Source organism: the organism of the source record quoted next, unplaced genomic scaffold (assembly GCF_019419815.1).
Source record: "Pyrus x bretschneideri cultivar Hongxiangsu unplaced genomic scaffold, Pyrus_bretschneideri_v1 Contig71, whole genome shotgun sequence".
Classification (NCBI taxonomy): domain Eukaryota; kingdom Viridiplantae; phylum Streptophyta; class Magnoliopsida; order Rosales; family Rosaceae; genus Pyrus; species Pyrus x bretschneideri.
The window spans coordinates 1,110,515-1,132,687 of record NW_025999811.1 but is presented as its reverse complement, the minus strand read 5'-3'; the positions used below and the strand labels follow the sequence as shown (position 1 = coordinate 1,132,687).

The following is a 22,173-nucleotide window of genomic DNA, read 5'->3' as shown; positions in this document are numbered from 1 at the left end:
TTTTCAATACCAAATGTTAGAAATTTTGACGATACATATTATACTTCTTTTGCAACAAATCACTAAAAATAAATATTAATAAATATTCTCGAAATATGAAAATTTCCAACAAAATTCAACAAAATTGGACCAAGGCCACAAACTGGAGTGGTTTCTATCCCTTTGGTCGTCACCGACAGTGGACTAAAAGGTGTTGTGAGATTTGGGAGAGACGAGTCAAAAGAAAGGGAGAGATAAAAGACAAAAGAATAAGAGAAATTTTATTTAGATCTATTTATCCTCTTTCTACACCCAATGTATTATTTTTTATTTTGAAATTCCAAATATGCTCAATAATTCTCTTTCTATACCCAACAAGCATAAAAAGAAAATAATAATAATTTAGCAATAGGCAACTCCAGCCACCCTATCTCTTCAAACCTCAAACACACAGTTTCTAACCTCCCCAACTCCCCACCGCCACTCCCTTACCACACAATTTGGAAATTAGAATATTATTCCCAACAACCCATGATTAAAAAACCCAAAAGAAACATGTCAATATTTTATTTTTTAGAAAAATTAATGGTATTATTAACATATGGTCCAACACAATTAGATTCGACAATTTCGGCATAATTTGAATATGTTAGAAGGACTGCATGGAAGAGAGAACTATTGTGTGGCCAGCAAAAGGTCGGGAAGGGGACATTGATGGTTGAGATCTTTGGGGGTTTCATTATGGGTGATAAGAAGATGGTGGTGGGGGTTGGGGAGGGGTAGAAATTGGGGGTGGTTAGGATTTGGAGTGATGGCATGGCCCGGGTTTTCTAGTGTTGGAATTTTATATTTTATATTTTTTTTCTTTTTCATTATGGATGTAGAGCGAAAATTGTTGGACAAATTCGAAATTTCAAGATTAAAAACTATAAATTAGATGTAGAAAGATAATAAATGAGTCTGAATAAAATTTCTCAAAGACTAAAAGAGGAAGACGAAAGAAAAGAGGAAGAAAGAAGTCCGCACCGATACCTCCATTTTCATGAAAGAAATAAAATAACTGAATCAATTCGTGCCCTCATGGTTTGAATCAAACGGCCAGGATGAATAAGTCCGCAGAATCCGGAGACACACATGTGCTCCTTGTATTCTCCATTTTGGTGGTCGGAAATGCCAAATGATGGGTTTAGTTTGCGTGTAAAACCCTTAATTTTTTTTTTTTGAGAAAAAAAAAAAAGCAGCGACAACCATGTTACGGAATAACCTGGAGATTAAGACAAGCACCCATTGTTCAGTGTCCTTCTGTCTCTCCCGCGAGAAGCTCCGCCGTAAAAAATCATGAGCTTCTCACAAATTTAACAGAAACAAGACAAAAACCCATTCATCAACCATCCTTAATCCCACCAAAAAACCAAAAAGCAATGTCGGTGACGTGTGGCATGGAGTGCGTGGTTGTGTTGGGCTGTATGCGCTGGGTGTGGAGGCGCTGCACCTACATCGGTGCCAACGACAGCGCAACCTGGACATCCGCCACTCCCGACGAGTTCGACCCAGTTCCCCGCGTCTGCCGCTTAGTCCTCGCGGTCTACGAGGCCGATCTCCACAACCCCCACTTCATCCCCACCTGTGGATTCCGCCCCAACCCCAACTGGGTCGTCAAGCGCGTCACCTACGAGCAAACCGACGGCCGGGCGCCTCCCTACCTCATCTACGTCGACCACGACCACAAGGAGCTCGTCCTCGCCATTCGCGGGCTCAATTTGGTCAAAGAGAGTGACTACGAGCTCTTGCTCGATAACAAGCTCGGAATGCAGATGTTCGACGGTGGATATGTCCACCACGGCCTCTTGAAGTCGGCGATTTGGCTGCTTAACGAAGAGGGCGAGACATTGAAGCGGCTCTGGCTCGAAAACGGGTCCAATTACGATATGGTGTTTGCGGGTCACTCTTTGGGGTCTGGTGTGGCGGCGCTGCTGACTGTCATTGTGGTCAACCATCGGGACCGGCTAGGCGGAGTCCCCCGGTGCAAGGTGAGGTGCTATGCGCTTGCTCCGGCGCGTTGTATGTCGTTGAATTTGGCCGTCAAGTATGCCGACGTTATTTACTCGGTTGTTTTGCAGGTAGGTTTGTCTGAGTTTAAGGTTGGCATTTGTGTTTGTAAACGTGTTTTTTTTGTTTCGAATTATTTTCGTGACTTGTGGAATTGGTGATTGTGTTTGTAGGATGATTTCTTGCCAAGAACTGCAACCCCTTTGGAAGATATTTTCAAGTCCATCTTTTGGTTGGTATTCTTTGAAACCATTAATTTCATAGTGGAGTGAATTACTAAGACTTTTAGTGGTTTTCGACAGCTTGCCCTGCTTCTTGTTTTTGGTTTGTTTGAGGGATACTTTCATACCAGAAGGTAGGAAGCTTAGGGATCCCAGAAGGCTTTACGCACCCGGTCGGATGTATCATATTGTTGAGCGCAAACGTTGCAGGTATCCCATGATCCTTACAACAATCTTGTCATTTTATTTTTGTGGATTTGGAAAGTGTGGTCGAATGTCCATTGACAATGAAACCTTCATGCCATTCGGTACTTGTGGAGTCAAGGGTAATGGATTCCTGAATGAATGCAAGCATGCAACTTGCCTTAATTACAGCTGTTGCACATTTACATCATATCATTAATTTGCACATCCGCATGAATCCGGTGCTTAGGATTTTGGATTTTTGAGAATAATGTGAAATTTGTGTCCTTGGTAACTGTTGCACCATGGCCTAGAAATTGTTTGGCTTTGTGATTCACATACTCCGGTAGCGGGAGGCAATCACTCTTTAGGTTCTACCTAGGAAATGGATTCTTAATGGCTTTTCATGTTAATGTACTATGTATATCTGGCAAGAACATTAGTCTTTAGACTCTGTAGGTTCTACCCACTAGGAGCTCCTTTCTCCCTCAGAGAGCTCATAGAAGAATCCCTACCTTAGGAGGTGGAAGGGGAGTATGATTGAAGTTGAATTTTTCTGACTCCTCCCTAAATTTTAGCTATGGAGCTCATTTAGGGAGCACGTTGGAGATGCTCTAACTGGTAACATGAAAAAAATTATGCTATGTTTGGATGAGGGAATTTCAAAGCCCAAAGAACTTTAAAATCTATCTTTTGAAAAGCACTAAGCCTACCAATGAACTACTTAAACATTACAATGCTACTCTAAAACACTACAAAGACACTAAGCAAGGCACTTTCAAAATGACCTTGAAGGGTGTCATTTGAAAGTTATCTCAAAGGTATAGCATATCAAAGTCCATCCACATAATTTTTTTTTTTGGTGTATGCCTAGCTAAGTTAGCTTAAGTTCCATGAAACTTTAAAGTTAGCATCTGGTCCTTTGGAAAGTCCATCAACATAATTTTTGTGGTGCTTTTTTAACTAATTTAGCCTAAGTTCCATGGAACTTCAAAGTCCCTCATCCAAATGCGCATTAGTTGTAAGTTTTGCCTTCATTTTCTTTTGGAAATAAGTTTGAATCTTGTCTGATGAGTGCAATTTGGAATAGATAAAAAGTTAGCAAGTGGGGTTTACAATGCTTGTAAGTGTACATTGATTGGTCATGGTGCCACAAAAAAATTGGATATAACAAATAACACCATTTTCGAAGTTCTTTGTTAGTTGGGCATTATCTGTAGGGGTATCTCTTTTGTAAATACATCTTTTTATGTCAGGTTGTGGTCTACTAATTGTGATGAGCTGTTGGCTCATCAATTACAGTACTTGCATTTTTAAAGAAATCCATTATAAGCATTTAGCTATGCAGCTGGAAGTTTATTTATACCTTACTTTTGCGTAAAGTAAAATCTTCCTGACACAAGTTTGCGAAGTTTCAAAATTGGAACAAATCTGTTTGTTTTGATGGGATTCTCTTTGGGGTGTGTGTCTGTTGAACTAGTATAAAGTTTTACTTTCTAGAAAACATTAGCATTATGTTGGAACCTAAACTGTTGTGTTCATGCAATGATTGAGTTCCTCGTTGCTTGGTATAACAGATGTGGGAGGTTTCCTCCTGAGGTCCGAACTGCCATTCCTGTTGATGGGAGATTTGAACATATTGTCTTGTCATGTAATGCCACATCTGATCATGGAATTATCTGGATAGAAAGGGAAGCAGAGAAGGCTTTATTAGTAAGTAGAACATAACTTACAACCATTTATAACGCTTATTATTTCTTTTCCTTTTGAGACTGCCATGATTATCATTTCATACATTTTATTTTTCTTATAAAACAACAAGCCTTATCCCACTAAGTGGGGTCAGTGGTATGAATCCTAGAATGCCACTACGCTGGGTGTTGTTCCGAGTCTTCATTTATTTTTCTTATATTAAACTAAATTAAATATGCTTTTAGCTCAATGGCAATTCTTCAATTTCCACTGGAATGTCAAGAATATCAGCATTATGTTTATTCTCCAGCTCAAATCCCAAACTAACATGATTGATTAGCTATCTAGTAGTATTTATAAAATATCAGAAGGATCTTAATGCCCCCAAGTAGCTTGTGTCGTAAGGTTGTCTTTGGTTGTTGGAAAGGCAGCAAGAAGTAAAGGGAAAAAGGGTTAAGCTAGTGTCTTTGGTCTCTTTTTCTTAGTTTGAGCAGAGGTAACTGGAGGGACAAGATCAGAAGGAAAGAAGGGTTGTCTTCACTCTGACAATTCAATTTGCAATTGATATTGTCCCTTCATTTACTAAGGAAATCATCGCTCAATGCTTTCCATTTCTCTCCCGATAAGTTGTTTCCTCCCCCTTTGCGTTAGTGAACATTGTTCAAGTGCCAACACGTATGAATTGGTTAGATTGTCAGAATGTGTTATTCTCGGTAGTTTACGATTGCTAATTATGGATCTTTTGAGCGAGCATATGTGTGAAATTGTGAACCATGGTGTAAATTGAAATTTTGGGAGTTTATCTGTTTGCTATTGAATTGTAAATGCTTATATTTTATATGTTGAATAATTACTGATCAGTGATGTAAATACTCTTCAGAGAATGAAGGAAAGTTGTTCTGAGACCGTAACAACTGCCCCAAAAGTACAAAAACTAGAGAGGTTGCGGACCTTTGAAAAAGAACACAAAGATGCATTGGAAAGAGCTGTCAGTTTGAATGTGCCTCATGCTGTAACGCCCAACGAGGAAGCCCCCGCAGACCAAAAACCGGAGGAGGCTCTAGAGATTGAGAGTAAGAGTGAAGACCCTGCCGATACAAAGTCAAAGTCCACTGGTGGAAGGGCAAGTTGGGATGATGTGGTTGGAAAGCTTTTCAAGAAAGAGTCTGGGCATCTACTGCTAAAAAGAGATTCAAATCCCCCAGAATAGCAACATTCTTTTGTTCATGTAAAGTTTGCTCGATACAAACCAAGAAGGAGATGAAGATACAAGCCAACAGTAATCTATGGTTTAAAAATAGGTGATCCACTCCTATTGCACCGAGATTTTTAAAGATAAAGCCCTACACTTAAGAGCCATTCAACTTAATACCACCCAGGGTATTGGGCTTAGGTGGTTAATTTGGGACACCATCGGCGCATTGCTGGAGTTAGGAGTGGACACTTGCGGACCCGTAACACATTTGTTTCTGAGATTTTACTTTTCTCTGAGGTTTAGGTTCTTGTGAATCATTCATGAGCACGTTTCCCACCCGCTTTAGTATTTGTACATTTTATGGGTAAAAGAGTTGTGCATTACATACTACTACGGGTCCATTACCCATGGGAGAGAATTTGTCAATACAAAAAATACTCCCAACTCCTTGATAAACTTTATCTGGTCTTTCAGTTCCATCTATGCATCAATTTTCTTTTATTCAACAATCAAAAGCCAATGAAATATTCAAGGGAAATGATTTTTGCACTTCTCTTTTCTCCTCAGGTGTCCTTATTATCTAGTCTTAGGATGGACCAAAGAGGAACAGAGGGACAAAAACAAGGCGAGGAGTGCAAAACGAGAGTGAAATTCATAAACCATATTAAATCAATGACAAATTCAAGTATTGATAACTTTAGATAATACTTGCACTGAGGTTTTTGGTATAAATCCTTACGTATTTGTCGTGTTGTGTATGAGATAATATACAAGTTTGGAGACAACATCAATGTGATCAATAGTGAGTCACTCTTAACAAGTCTCACCTATATACATCATCTTATCCTGATGAGCCAATATCGCATAATACTCTTTATTAACAAAAAACACACAAAACTAGTGGCATTTTGACCGTACTTCTATTAAGGTAAAAGAAGGATCAGTAAAACAGGTGATCTTTTGCTTTTCACATAATTTTACCCTAATCTTTTGGTAAACCATGCAATGCTAATTTCACTATTAAGATAATTTCAGTGTGTTAGTTAATTAATTAATTAATTATTCTTGAGTAAATAAACGTTGGACATGGTGCCAATATTTGGGTCCATAAGTAGTATGTAAGAAGCTAATTAATCAAGGAAACCTAAACTTAAACTTTAAGCATGGATGAGATTTGTAGTTTAAATTTGGTGGATTGATGGATGGATGGATGGATCCATGACCTAACTAACTTAATGACATGTTACTTAACTACTCACTAACGAAAATCCAAAAGCTCTAATTGGGGTTTAACTTGCTAATGCAATCAAAGTAGGCATTCTGTCAGTGGTTGCTTAACGGCTCTAAGAAGAAATGCTTGAACGTGTTAACAACCTTTTGGTTACATTTGGTTTTTTGTGCTTTTGCTTTTTGAAAATCCAGTCACGTAAACCAACCCTGCACTGACTTTTATTGTTTGTTACTGTGCATGCAAAACGGTAATAATGTTCATGTAACGGTGTGTACACTGAGAGGTTAGTCAACTGGATAACTCGGGCATTTTTTCACATAATCATATACAACATATACATAGTTTATCTTATTAAACGAGGGTACTTACGTGGTCCACATATTAATTTTCTAACTGGTTAGCTTGAGTAATTGAGGATAGGTACAACAGCGGTTTAGGTCGGTATTCATCTTATATTCATTTTCATAATTATAAAAATTTTATGTAGTTATAACTACAAATTAATCGTAGCTAGGGCATTCCTCATAGGATATGCTTGCATTCTCTCATGCGAGGAGAAGCTCATTTTTCTACATGCAAATAACGTATTTTCACCTTAAATATTTTATAATTGAAACCGTTCAATTTCTTAAACTTCATTTTAAGATCATCCTCATCAAAAATCATTTGAATCAGAGATTGCTTAGTTATCTAAATGTATCAAATAAATGAACGGTTCATTGAATATGTTACTTGGTACTTAAACCATTGATGTCGCTGATATGTTTGAATGACTAAACGAATTCCGATTTAAAATATTTTTTGTAGGAATGATCTTCAGATGAATTTTAAGAAATTAACGGTTCAATTATGAAATTTCTACAATGAAAATGCGTTAATTGCAAACGGTGGAATGAGATAATCCCCAAAAAGAATGAAGTATTATCCTTCATCATAGTTATAGTTATAATCGCTGAGTAATAAATACCATCTGGACGGCTGTATTCATTTCAATAATAATTTTTTTAAATTTTCTCGTAATTAATGAAAAACATTTTGATCACATGATGTAAGCAGTATGTAAGCTATGATTAGAAAAATGAATCACGATCTAATCAACAATCTAACCATAAAACATCCACATTTTTTTTAAGAACAAAATTACTATTATTAAGAGGGAGGGAGAAACGAAGGATTCAAAACTATTACAATAATATAGGGGAGTGAGAGTTTTGAATGGACGTATGGGAAAAATCCAATACCCTATCTACTAGGATATTATACAACATTCAAAACATCCAATAAACAAAAAAATATAGGAGGTTCCGAGTTCGATACTTTGAGCTGATGAATCTGCTTAACTGTGACCACGAGCAAAATGAAATTCCTCATAACCTCTCTGGATCCGAACTTGCCACCAGTGTCTCCTTTTTTGAAAAAAAAAAAAAAAAAAAATCCTTGCTTAAAGTTAAAACTTTTTTGTTAAAGAACAAATAGTCAATAAATATTTGATAATATAAATCCATATAACATTTTAGAAAATATAGAACATTGCCGTTATTGGTACCCTATCCACATAAGTATATCCAAACATGCTTCGAAAAGTTGCAGTTGCCCCCACATTTATCCTTGAAGCCAAGTATTTATATCCTAATCTTTCTGGTAACTGCGGGGATTGAATTTTGCGGATAAAATTGTCATCCCCAGTTCAGAGGTCTCTCAAATAAGCATATTTGAGAGATACTTTTATCATATCTTTTAACAATCAAGATTGTCTATATTGTATTAATCATTCATAGATCATTCTTATAAAAAATTAAAAAAAAAAATTCGAAACTATTAAGACATTCAATTATAGTGAAGAAAATAGATGAATGTGGTGCTTCCAAGAAACACAAAAAAACAAAAAAAAAAAAAAAAAAAAAAAAAAAGAATCCAATGGTCATACAATTTTCGATTTGGTTAATTTTTGTAAAGATGAACTTCGAGGGAAGACTTAAAGGATAGTCAGTTCAGATTATTAAAATACAATGGGGATGGAAGCTTCACTAATACGCACACACAGGAGCATTGGAGTTAAATCGTTAATAACCTAATAAGATGATAAATGCTAGTGTGGACTCACTCCAAAATATTTCTCCTGATCTGAATCATTATTTTTATGCATATATTAATTAAAGATCGTTCTTGGGAAAATTCACTCCAATCGAAAATTATTTAGTTATTAAACCGCCAAATAAAGAGACCAAATAATGAGACGAACGTAGTGTTGTTATCTACATAACAAAATTCAATGGCTGAACGATTTCCAATTTGGATGTATAATTGCAAGAATGTATGACCTATCATAATATTAAATTGTGAAGCGGATCCAAATGAGTGATTAGTAAGTAATTAGTTAGTTTTTGAGCACTCTTTTGTGTGTATCTAAACTACATATTAATAAAATCCTATTTGTCAACTAAAAGATGGTGAAAAGACTATTCAGTCTTCTATCATAACAAAAAAATTAAAGGCAGTAACGTAATTTCACATAATAAAATTTGGCTGTTTTTTATTTAAGCCTCACATACATGTGATTTTAACATCTCTAATTTTAAAAAATAAAAAAAAACCTGTCTCCCGCTTCACGTTCTCTCTCACTCTTTTCCTCTCTCCTTCAATTTTAAAAACAAAAATAATTTCACACACATTTTGTGTGTGGGCATATATATATTAAGTAAAAAAAAATGCTCACATTCTTTCTAGAGCTAGCGATGCGAATGAGTCATCTATATTTTAGGTAATTTTTCAATAGTCATCCCTAAAAGTAACATGATCAATGATAGAAATTCAACAGCAACATAACAATAGTATATTTCTCAATACATGTACGCATGTAGTTTATATATATTATATGTCGATCTCATAATTTTTTGAACACTTGGTCACTATATATTCAGTTAATTTAGGGTTTCGACGTTGAGGTTTGAACAAGACTCGTATACATGTAGTATGTGAGTTTTCAATCACTGAGTCCTATATAATATCAGTTTCGACTCTCTACTGCTAACCTATTAAAGTATTACTCACTACTCATACAATTTATAATATAGAAAAGTTGGTTTAAAAGTCAGTTTATAACCTGAGAACTAATTTAAAATTTTAGTATTAGCACATAATGATGTGAATCGAAGGCAGACTTTTTGGATTTATATTTGTACTAGTTAAAATTTAACCAAGATGAGATTTGAAAGAACTTAAACTTAATAGGGTTTGACAATAATTTGGTACCAGAGAATGATGACAAAGCATGTAAAGTCTTGATGTTGCAACCGAAACAAAGCACTTAAAACAAGCACCAATCTCCCGACAATATTCTATCCAACCCTTATATATATACTCATCTCATGGAGCAATAAGCACCCACAGTTTTTTTCATTTGAGCTCATATCATCTATTTATATTTATGGAGAAGGCACACTCCAAATCTACTCTTAAGGTGAGGGTGCTTCCTAATCATGTCATTAATTTCTTAAATTAGTTTGTTCCTCTTTAATTTCCATGCTCATGAGTGTAATGATAGCTATACACACACACACACGCACACACACACACATATATATCTCTTTCATATTTCTCAGCTTCCCTTCTTCTGTTTTTTTCCAATGAAGTTTGTGAAGAGTGCTTCACAGTCTACAACAGGTTCATGGAGCTCGAATTCTGAAGGAGCGGTGAGATCAGACATATCCACTTCAATATATGAAAACCATATATTTTCTGCCAAGTTAATTAGCATGTGAACATAGTAATTAGTGAAGTTAATATATATGGGGTTAACTAAGTGTTAACAGACTTTATATTATTGTAATTAATCTGGAGAGGTGATGAACATACCTTGGATCGATTAAGGTGGTGAACATAAATGTTCTCATTAATCTCACCATATATGATCTGAGGCCAATTGGTTGTGAACTCAGTCTAGCCTCTTCCTAAAATTAAACTCGAAGCTACTAATTTTATCAACTTATAGGAAAAAAAAAAAAAAAATCTAGTATCTCAATATCCTTTTTTTTCTTTCATTTAGTCTCCGATCTTTTACCTTTTAGTTTTCATCAAATTTTATTTTTCCTTCCTCCTTAATTCCTTGGTTCCTGATTTTTTCTTTTCACAGTCGTGTCTTAGTATTACTTTTTCTTTCTATCATTTAGAACCATATTAAACAAATATTTAGCTTGTAAACCAAGTACTGTACTGAAGACTTCTTTATAAAGTTATCTATGACACTCCAAAAATTCATTTTGCAACTATATTTTGTTTAAAATATAAAAAGCATGAAAAAATGATTTTTTTTATAGTTCCAAAAACGACACCCATGATTTATAGTCTTTTGATAATTGTTTAAACATATAAGTGGCAACACGATATATGTTTCTTTATTCATTTATGAAAATAAATGGAGGAATATATAAGTAAAAGTGCATCTTCAAGGCATTCTAAAGGTGATTCCGTACAATATATCCCTTTGCCATATTAAGTCAGAGGTACGTGATCAGGTCTAGGAAATTATATCCTTCTATGGAAAATTAAAGTTAAGTGGCAAATGAGAGTGTATTAGTTGGTATACATATACTTTACTAATGAAGTTAATGCTAATCATTTGAGTAAACTGGCATGAGGATGGAAAGTGCTTTCCCTTCATACACACTCCATCTTTTACTTATGAGGTTAATGTATATCGTTATTAAAAATGAAAAATCATTGCTAGTTAGTAAAAGCTACATCTATTTTTAGTAAAATTTATCATTTCACATAAATTAACACTATGCTTTCTTGGATTCTTTGCATTACTATATGGACCTTCATGAAGTTGGTAATTAGTCCGGATCATACATAATTACCATATGTATCATTGCCACTAATAGCCTATCTTTCTTAATTTACAGCCAAAAGATGAATTCAAGGACAAATCAAAGGTAAATAAGTAATGTATGAGGTTGTTTTTTATTTTTTTTATTTTTTATAACTTTTAGTGCATTACCATTCGCTGGAGTACAGTAGAATTTTCATCATCTTCCCCCCCCCCCGGGCGCCCGCGGGGGCGTGCGATCTCATGTTAATCATTGTTGTTTATATAATTAACTAGTTTTGTCAAAAGTCTCCAACAAGGGAAAATACCAAAGCTCAAGAAGTTAAACTTCACACTAAAGAAAGAGCTACCAAACGAGCAATGTTCAACTACATGGTGAGTCGTCGTTTTTTCTGTTTGTTCAAATATTTAATTCAGCCTCTATCGGAACTGTTGTTTACCATCAATTAATGGATATATAAATACAGGTTGCAACCAAGCTGAGTATCTTGGAGCACCAGAGAAAACAAGAAGAGAGGTTGCAGAAGGTATATATACACATATATATATGTATACATATAAAAATATTTGAGAAACAATAATATAATTCTTATGGAAGAGTGCTGTAATAAATTAATTGAGCAGATGATAGAAGAGGAAGAGATTCGCTTACTGAGAAAGGAGATGGTTCCAAGGGCTCAGTTGATGCCTCTTTTCGATAGACCTTTCATTCCACAAAGGTAATAACTTAATTTGTGAGTCTAAAACACTTATCACGTGATGTAATATGAGTGAAGATTTATATATTTCATTTTAAAAGTATATATTAATAAAAAATAAATACATGTTAATTTTGAATAAAATTGTAACACCAAGTAGTTTGAATATATTGAAAAATTGCTCCCCAGCTAAATGATTCAGCCTACCCAAAACTTTGGTGGCTGGGTGCCTGGGGGTCCATGGCTGTTAAGAACAATTTGGTCTGCCAATAATCATTCAGATAAATGTACAAAAGATTACCATATGCCTTCGCTTTTTTCTTTGCTTCTTTCTTTTCTTCTTGCTTTAATCTTCTTGTATTGCAGATCAAGCAGGCCCTTGACGATTCCTAGGGAACCAAGTTTCCGCAAGTACTTAAGCTGCAACCCTGGCAGTCAACTCTACAATTTCCAACCGACAACTCGAGCTACGAATCCCATCAAGTAGACCATAATCCTGATATATATATATATATATATATATATATAAATGTAATGCTTCATGCATGATGTATACTGTGAGAAACGCCTTTGTTTCACATCATTTTCTTGCGTAGTTACTAAAATCCCAAAGTTGGATAGCTGTTTAGTTGATCACCCTCAAAGGGGAATTGTTAGTGATGATTCTCCACAGTTTAGAAAATAAAGACAATGCATTTCCTTTTGCTTTTCTGTCCTAGTCTATTTTGTCACACCCATTGTGGCCCGTGCATGTGGTTTACAAACAACAAAAATTGTCACTTAATTGACATGACAAAACTAACATGCATGCAAAAGATGGTTCATATGGAATGTGTTTGTACCATATTTGATTAATCCTTAAACTACGAAGCACCGGTCAATTTCATATCTTTAAGGACCCACTGAAGAGTTCATGTTGAGGCACCCCTACCGAAGCACAAGAGTTTTCCTCCACCCATGAGGTCAATCACAATACGACATGTGTCAACGTCAGAATAAAGCTCCTAGAGTCCCACATCGACCGTGGACGAAACTTGGAGACTCTCCTTAACTATAAAAGAAGACCACTCTCCTACAATTATGGGGGAATGCTATTACTGTGCTTAAACTCATCATTAGAACTCACTAATGATAATTATGCTTGAACCCATGTTTTGTGTAAATCTTTCACTATTAATGAAAACTCCTTTACTATGTGGACATAGCCAAATTTAGGGTGAACCATGTACATCTTGTGTTTGCTTCCCCATCTCTAGCTCTTTACATATCATCATCACTAGGTGACCGGAGCAATCATGCCAAGGTCACAAACTTGACACTTTACGTTGTTTCAAAGTCTCACTAATTTTGTGCATCAACAAAATGTTAAAGAGACGAAGATCTATGAGCTTGAAATCTCAAGGCTTTCTCTAGCTAGAGGACTTGTGTTTCCTGAAAGTGACATGAAAAAAACCGATTTAAATCATTGGATAGATCATACGAGTCAAGGGCGGACCTGCCACAAGGGCTATATGGGACGTATCCCAACCAGCTTGTGTGTTTTGCTGTACAAAACTAGTAATCTCATACATGCTATGCATAATATGAAAGATAGAGGAAGCTAGGAGAAGTAGGTGGAAGAATTTTATTTTATTTTTAAATCAGTACAATTATTTTTATGGGATTTTTTAGTTTAAATATCTTAAGAAATTTTTAGCCAAAATATTATATTTTAGTTTATGTACTAATGGAAAAGTCAACCAGAAATATTATCTTTTCTTTTGATGTCGGATATCTAGGCAACTTTGGAGGTGGTTAGCATGTCAATTTGATACGTCTTTGCTTCCTTTAGGTTCTTTGGTTGTTTTTTTTTTTGGGATGTCTATGTCTGTAAACCCTTTTTTCAAACAGTTGCACAATCTATGGATTTTTGCAAGTCTTTATACTATTTCAACTATTTGGAAGGCTCGAAATTTAGGGTTGTCCAATCTATTTTCATCGTCTTTGCATGTCTATTAATTTGGCAATTGTTCATGGTGGGCAATTTATTCATGGTTATTCTCAGGGTTTTGACACTCGAATCATTTGGGGATCCGACCTATCCCTCGTAAGGCACCTACTATTCTTCTTGTCCTTTGGTCTCCCCATTGGTTTCCTTGGGTTAAGCTTGATACAGATGGTTTGTCTAAAGGAAATCCTGGTCCTGCTGCATTGTGGAGGAGTTTTCAGGAATTGCCATTGTTGTTTTCTTGGAGGTTTCAGTCAATGGATTGGTCATCGCAACTCTTTTTTTGCATAGTTATCAGCAATTATTATTGGTGTAGAGTTTGCGTATCAGCGGGGTTAGCATTGTCTTTGGTTGGAAAGTGATAGTTCTAGTGTTATTTCTTCTCTTCAAACGTCTAATTTTGATCCTCCTTGGCCTTTTTGTACGCAATGATCTATTTGTTTAGATCACATTTGGAAAATGACTTTTTACGCATCTCACATATATCGCAAAGGAAATCTTGTTGCGGACAATTTTGCTAATTAACATGGGCTTGTCTTCTCCATCTATAACATGTCATGATTCTCCTTCGATGGTGGCTCATGCTACTTTGTTTTCAAACTATGTTGGTTTGCCTGGTTACTGCTTCTCAAATTAATGTGCATGTCAGCATCCAAGTTTGTCTCACTCTTTTTTTTGTGCATGTCGGCATCCAAGTTTGTCTCACTCTTTTTTTTTTCTTCTCCTAACCCCCTCCTTTTTCTTTGTTTCATTCTTGTTTTTGTTTCTAGAAGGGTAAGGTTTATGTCCCCCTTTTTTTTTGTGTATACCTTTTTGTTGTCTTTGTTTTTTGAGGGTAAGGTTTATATCCCCCCTTGACTAGGGGTAACTTATTTTTTTCGTTATCAATAAAAATTCCCTCGTACCATTGACGTTTCTCAAAAGAAAAAAAAAATATATCTATATATATACAAACACTAATAATTCAAAATAATTACATGATTGTCACTCCATCCCAACTTTTTTCGGCCACCGGTGATCTATTAGCCAATTTTTTTGGGCGACTAGCCACTTCATTTCATAGATAAATGATTTCAAAAATGTCTTCAATAGAGTATGAACCCAAAATCTCAAAATGAAAGTAACAACTACACCAATAAATACCACTTGTGATATTTATTACCTTAACTAATATTTATACCAAATAAACGTATGATGCAATTTGTTTGCTGAATATAGTCAACTCTCAGGTCACTGTCTAACATTGACTTCCAAAAGATCACTTAAGTGTAAAAGTCCTTTATTTTTTGGTGCATATACATGTGAAAAGCAAGAATTTGTACCCCTACACCAAACAACCACCTGTGATATGAACACCTTCATGAAGAAATAATATGAAATGAAAGGATGTTGTTAATTTGGTAAGTTGACATTGTTTCACTTGTGATGTCACGGCCCACTGGTTCAATTCTCCCAAGTGAGATGTTCATATACAAGCTACCACCGATGCTGGTATCCGCAAATAAAAATGTCTTGTGTTGACGGTTGGTGAAAAAAAAAAAAAGGGGCCAAATTTCGGACGACCAGAAAAATAATTGGCGACCGTTCAGTGAACTTTCCGACGACTGTGCTGGTGGTTTATGGGTTATGTCCAACGAGGGAAAATGTGAATGTATTAATGCTTATCAATGTCTTGGCCCATAGAATGTGGCTTAACCCAATTAGAATGGGTTGTGCTTGGTAGTTTTCCTTAAAATTGATATTTTTTCATCAAATTAATGTGCAACTTGGTATTAAATCTTAATTTACCTGTATTAAAATGAAAATAATATAAATATAAATATGAAATAAATTTTCTATTGAATATAAATAAATTTCATAAAAATCTATGTGCGTGTTCAAATGCTAGCCATCTATACAGTAAAACCTTTATAAATCATAAAGTTAGGGACATGTTATATGTAAGCCACCATCGATGTTGGTGACTGAAAGTAAAAATGTCTTGTGTTAACGGTTGGTGGAAAAAAATATTCGGCTAAATTTCGAACGACTAAAAAATTTTTGGTGACCGTTCGATGAAACTTTCTAGTGATTGTGTTGGTGGTCAATGGGTCATGTTCAACGGGGGGGAAAATGTGACTATATTTATGCTTATCAATGTCTTGGGCCACAAAGTGTGGCTTAATCCAAATAGAATGGGTTGTGGTAGGGGTGGGTAAATGGGTATAAGAGCTGCGGGTCGGAGCGGGTACGGGCCGGTTCCCAGAATAAACGGGGCAAGGCGGGCTCGGCCCTTTTCATTTACAGGGCAAGCCGAGTCCAGATAAGTAGAAAAAAAGGTACTCGAATCGAGCCGTTTCTAATTATAATGAACAGCCGAGATTGAATGATAACCTATCATCCAATCTTAACCATTGGTTTCTACCCGAGTCCAAGGTTCCAGAATTCAGTTCACTTTCTTTGTCTCAGCTGCCTCTCTATCTCCCACGGTCTCTCCTCCTCGAACCTTCTTCTTCTTCTTCTTCTTCTTCAAGTTCTTAATCTTAGCTGGGTTTTCCACAAATCATGCATTTTTAGTTTTAGCCCAAAACCCTAATCTGGGTTTTGCTAATTTTCTCTGCATTTTCACTGCAAAGACTGTACTTGTGAGAGCGTCATTTTCTCGACGCCAAGGAGGTAAAGGCTTTCGTCGAGGATAGGTTTGGGTTTCGATCTCTACATATCCTTGTTGTGCTTGCATAATTGAACCAAACGGAAAACAATTTTGGTTTTGATGATGTTCTGTTTGGGAAATTTCTACCAATTCGAGGCGTGCATGAGTCGAAAAGGGATTCGATTTTTGGGTTTTAGTTTTCTGGATATATGGAAAATTAACCCAGAAACAGATAAATCTCAGTTTTGGTTTTTTGGTTTTCGAGTTGCAACGATAAGGAAATGGACGATCCTTTCCACTCTGCTTATGCTCTGCCTTCTCTCATTCCTCCCCGATCAAGGTACACCTAAGGTTTTTGCATCTCTCAATTAGTTGAATTGTGAACGATGCATTGTTATGAGTAAATGTTTCTGAATTCAAAGTTTGTAACGGAGATTTGATATTGATTAGGGTTTTTTGGCGATCTGTGTTTGTTCAGGTTGGAAATTACAGGCCAATACAGAGGCTAATTCCGACGAGCTCGTGAAGGTTGAGGAGCAGATCGGCGCTGTTCCAAAACTGAAAAAAAAATAAATAAATAAATAAAAGTCATTGGACTCATGGACCTAGGGGTGGGCATGGTTCAATTCAGTGCGGCACGGTTTCAAACAGTTCGGTTCTTAAGAAAAAAACGTACCGTTTAAAATTTATACCTATCTACGCATAAGATAGTGTCATTTTTCAATTTTCTTACAATACATGAATCTATGAACCCATGTCCACAAACAGTACATTGAGTGAGGATATTTTGATAATCTATTTTCATCTAAAATTGGGATACTGTCTGCAGCAAATGCACAGCTCCTAATATCAAATAAGTTTTTTGTCATGAGACAAACTTTTAACCACGTATCAACCATATAATGGACGAAACAAACTAAAAATTGTCAGGCACTAGTTTATGGGGTGTGTGTGGGTGTGTGCGAGAGAGAGAGAGAGCGAGAACTGTTGACAGCAAGCCATTCATTTAAATCTTCTCCAGTTGGAAGCATTCTCTTAGGTTGCCGCTGCCAAGTGTACTAGCGTCAATATGTTTTCTAAGCTGAGCACCCTTGCTCCCTAAAATCAAATAAGTGCAATTATGAGAAGCCAAAAACTTGCAGCAAATGCACAACTCCTACAATCAGTGCATTGAGTGATGAGTGATGAATGATGATATTTTAATGTGGTTGAGTTCATACTAAATATATGAATTCTAACAAATAATCAATTAAAACATGACATCTAATATGGACATTTCATTAAACGTTTATTAATATTTGTGGTGCGGTTTTCAAAAGCCAAAACCAAACCGTTTTCTACATTGCGGTTTGGTTTCAAAACCGAAATTATTTCAAAACTGCAAAACCGAACCGTTCGGTGCGGTCCAATTTGGTTTATGTTTCGGTTCCAAGTGCCCACCCCTACATGGACCCGTCCCGAACCAGCCCATTTGAAATGGGTCAGGTTAGGTCTGGTTCCCAAACTCAAAATCCTTCTACCTGGCCTGGCCCGTTACTTAAATCAAATAGGACTGGGTTCTTCAAATTTAGGCCCAACCAGGCTCGTACCCAGCCCTAGGTTGTGGGGTTATGCTTGGTAGTTTTCCTTAAAAATTGATATTTTTCTTCTTCTTAAAACTCATGTTCAACTTGGTATTTAATCTTAATTTACCTTTATTAAAATGAAATAATTTCATAAAAATCAATGTGTGTGTTGAGATGCTAGCCATCTATACTATTGCTGTAAAACCATTACAAAATCTTAAAGTTTGGACTAAACCAATTTTGTAACTTTATGGAGGTTATTACTTAATAAAGATTTAGTTAAAAACATTATTCATTGACTTATTTACCCTTAATGAATGTTGTATTTCTGGATTCCTTGGGCGCTAAGTATTTTATTTCTTGCTCAAATTTATCCACAAGCTCAAAGACATGACATCAATTCTAAAAATTAAAGCATTATCCTAAACAACTTTTGAGAAATATTATAGTTTTTATCCTAAATTTTTATCTGTGATATTGCATATTTTTGTACTCATTGACAATTATTATGTGGAGACGTGTTTCCTTAACATGAGACTAAGAAAAATTATAACTTATTATTGTGGAGTCTATCTTATACATAACTGGTCTCAAGTTGGGACTAGAATTTTTTATATGACTGGAGGTTTTATAAAGTATAACTTTTAGGAAGGTTTTACTGTGTCAAGAGAAAGGTTGTTTCCAAATTGGATCCAAATCCTTGTTCAAGACTTTTGAGTTTTGATAAATTCTATCTAAATTTACACTAAAATAAAAGATAAATTAATCATCTAAGGGAGTTATTTAGCAAAAGGTCAGTGGAATCTTTACTAATTAGTCATAAGTCCATGAAGCATGTCACATGTGCTTAGGCTATTTAGAAAATAACTATTCTACCTTTCTCTTACTTCAATTTATTGTTTTCCTTCTCTCCTCTTCACTCTCTTTTCCTTATCTACTCCATTCTCTTTTGGCTTTCTCTCACGTCTCTCTCTCCCATTCTTTCCTTACTTTCTCCCGTCATTCTCTCCTCCCCTCTCTCCCATCTTCTCTCCAATGAAGAGGAAGAGGTCGTTGGCGACAACGAGTAGCACCGGATCCCAACACCTCAGTTGATCCGCAACCATGACATTGTGATTGACACGATTCCTTCCAGAACCTTCAATGACCTTCACGAGATCGTGAAGTGGATGGTGGCTGCGGGGTCTGGGAAGGAGTAGTCCACTACTACAAAACTGGCTTATTGTGTCGAAGACTGGTGGCTGTTTTATACAATATATTGTCGGATAAGAAATTTCCGACAGCCTTTTTATATGATGTCGGATGATAAAGCATCACTGTTGCTTATAACCGACATAAACTAAAAATGTCAAATAGCACCGCCCTTTAACATGTTTCCATTGGATAGTTTTTAATGCTTTTAAATAATGGTGTTGGATGAAATGAGAATAGTGACGCTTTTAACCGATATAAAAATTAGTGTCGGTTAAAAAACTATTTCTGACGCTTTCTATCTAACAGGATGTGTTTTAATTTTCAATCTTCCCGCTTGTTTAGCACGCGAAATTGGTGGTATCGGTTGTAACTGACGGGATTGGACAGAGTGATGTCAATTGGTGCAGAGTGGTGTCGGTTTAACCGACACGCTTGCAGGTTGTGTCAGATATTCATTACTGCAGTTTTGTCGGTTTTCAGAGTTGGTGTCGGTTTTTTCCGATGTTATGTACAATTACTAGCGGTTTTATCAGACAGGAATATCAAATACCCTACTTCAAAACCCTCGCGCATCTCTTTCTCCTTCACTATTCCTGCGCCGCTGCACCTCCCTTCTCTTTCCCCTTCCCCGCTGTACTTCCCTCCTCTTTCCCCTTCCCCGATGCACTCATCATCCCATTTTATCTTTCCTTTTTGTGGGATTAATTCGTGGAGTTCTGGTAGAAGTGGGGTTAGAATCTGCTCTGAATGTTTAGTTTGGATAAGAAAATCTTTGGAGAAATTGGGTTTTTTGTGATGTTGGTTTTGTGAAAATTGGAGAAAAGTTGAGTGAAACTTGATGAAGTGTCGGAATATTGATTTGGGGTGATGTGGATTTTGTGATTAAAGTGGAAGAGATGGTTGGAATGGGGAATTCTGGAATTATTTGAGGGTTGCAGCATGAGTTGCAGAGTGAGGAGCGGCGGAAGGGAAGAGAGGGAGCGTGAGCAAGCGGTTTTGAGGGACTATGTAGAGGCTGTTGAGCCGAAGTTGAGCACGCAGAATGGTTTGATTGCTGCCCAGCAGCTGACAATCGACGAGAATTTGCTGGTGGACCCGAAATTGTTGTTTATCGGGGTGAAATTTGGTGAGGGAGCGCATGGGAAGGTTTATGAAGGAAGGTCAGTCTCAATTCCCTTTCAATCAACTCTTACGCTCAAACTTGGTTGCTCTTAACTTTCCTTGCTTTGTATGGTTAAAAAATGTAATGTACTTCTTCGAGTTTAATTCACTGTCGATTAACGTTTTATTTGGATGAATGCAAGCCATGATTATTAGCTGAACAGTTTTATTTGTAAATTTGGGAGAGCTACTAATTTTGGTGTCATCAGATGAATTAGGTTGTGCCATTGTGGTATTGCACGGAATGTTTATGAGTGGTCTGTGTGCTTTGACTGCTTTCATGTTGGTTTCAGTGGAATTCTTAATTAGGTTGTGCCATTGTTAATTATTATTTTATTTAATAAAAAACTGAAATAGGGTTTTTATATTTTTATTATTATTAATGGTTAGTGGTGTCGGTTATGGGCGACATCAAACTGCTGAATTCGACAGCCTTTCTCAGTATATAATGTCGTCTGTATCCGACGTAAGTTTCAATGTCACTTTTATCCGACACTACTATCCTTTTATTTTATTTTATATAGCTTTCCTTTTTCTTGGCGGAAAGGGAACTAATCGACAACAAAAGCCTTTTCATGATGCTAGCAATGGTGTCGGTTCTTTTATCCGACATTACATGAGTTTATGTTGGATTTTTCCAAAACATCCGACATATATGAGTTTTTCTTGTCGCTTTTTAAAATGACACTACTGGGTACTTTTGTAGTAGTGGTCACACATCGGTTGCTGAAGAGATTTTCTAGAAGAAAGCTTGTTGAGGCTAGGGATATAGATATTAAACATAAGTACTATCGATGAGGTTTAGAAGGAACTGAGCGGTTAATCAAATATGGAAAAGTCGTGCTTCGAACTTTAGGCCCTTTTTGCTATTTAATTTTGTTATTGAATTTGTATTTAGAATGGTGGAAGGTAATGCTTGTATCTCTTGCAAACTTGAAGAAAATCCATACGAAAATGGTGCAAGGTAATGCTTGTATCTCTTGGAAACTTGAAGAAAATCCATAGGAAAATAGATTTACAAAAATAAACACTGTATTACAGAGTATGAGTCCAAATGTAAAAGCAGAATAAAAAAACAGACACTACATTGCAATAGTTTGAACCAAATGTAAAAGTAGAACAACAAACAAAGTACTGCATCGCATTGTCTGAATCCAAATGTAAAAGCAAAACAAAAAATAGAGACTACAACTCATAATCTGAATCCAAATGTAGAAGATAAATTAGAAAGAAATGGAAAAAAAAAATTTCTTCCGCGGCTCAGTCATTGTTATACTTTAGAAGTCACAATAAATTAAAAGAATTGTTATTGGTACTCCACAATTCTCATTTTGCACTTTAAATTTTTTATATGTGGAAAGAAAAATACACTTGTGAGGAGTGTAAAATGAAAATTTTACAGCGCAAGTTATAGTTCCATGAATTAAAAATGTGACAAATGACAATTAAAAGTAGGTATATTTTTTTTTTTACAAGAGTATGCATGTTACATGAACTTGTTAGAAACGCCATAGGAAAAGTATATATAAAAGTATCTGCAAATTGGGCATCAGGTAAA

At 35.9% G+C, this 22,173-nt stretch overlaps 2 protein-coding genes across 3 annotated transcripts; both read left to right on the top strand.

Moving 5' to 3' along the window:
* Positions 1–1,189: 1,189 nt before the first annotated feature.
* Positions 1,190–5,796, top strand: LOC103959910. Its single transcript, XM_009372288.3, has 5 exons — positions 1,190–2,099; positions 2,202–2,260; positions 2,331–2,459; positions 4,010–4,145; positions 5,005–5,796. Exons 1-5 carry the CDS (start codon positions 1,401–1,403, stop codon positions 5,332–5,334), a joined length of 1,353 nt encoding a protein of 450 aa, XP_009370563.2. The 5' UTR covers positions 1,190–1,400; the 3' UTR covers positions 5,335–5,796.
* A 4,124-nt stretch (positions 5,797–9,920) lies between these two features.
* Positions 9,921–12,779, top strand: LOC103959950 (protein TPX2). Of its 2 annotated transcripts, none has more exons than XM_048574483.1 (7): positions 9,921–10,010; positions 10,183–10,242; positions 11,455–11,484; positions 11,667–11,753; positions 11,846–11,905; positions 12,003–12,097; positions 12,443–12,779. In XM_048574483.1, the coding sequence occupies exons 1-7, from the start codon at positions 9,978–9,980 to the stop codon at positions 12,561–12,563; spliced, it is 486 nt and encodes a 161-aa protein (XP_048430440.1). In that variant the 5' UTR covers positions 9,921–9,977; the 3' UTR covers positions 12,564–12,779. The 2 variants fall into 2 exon arrangements, with proteins under 2 accessions (XP_048430440.1, XP_009370611.2); XM_009372336.3 differs by having other exon boundaries at positions 9,923–10,010; positions 11,655–11,753.
* Positions 12,780–22,173: the final 9,394 nt, after the last annotated feature.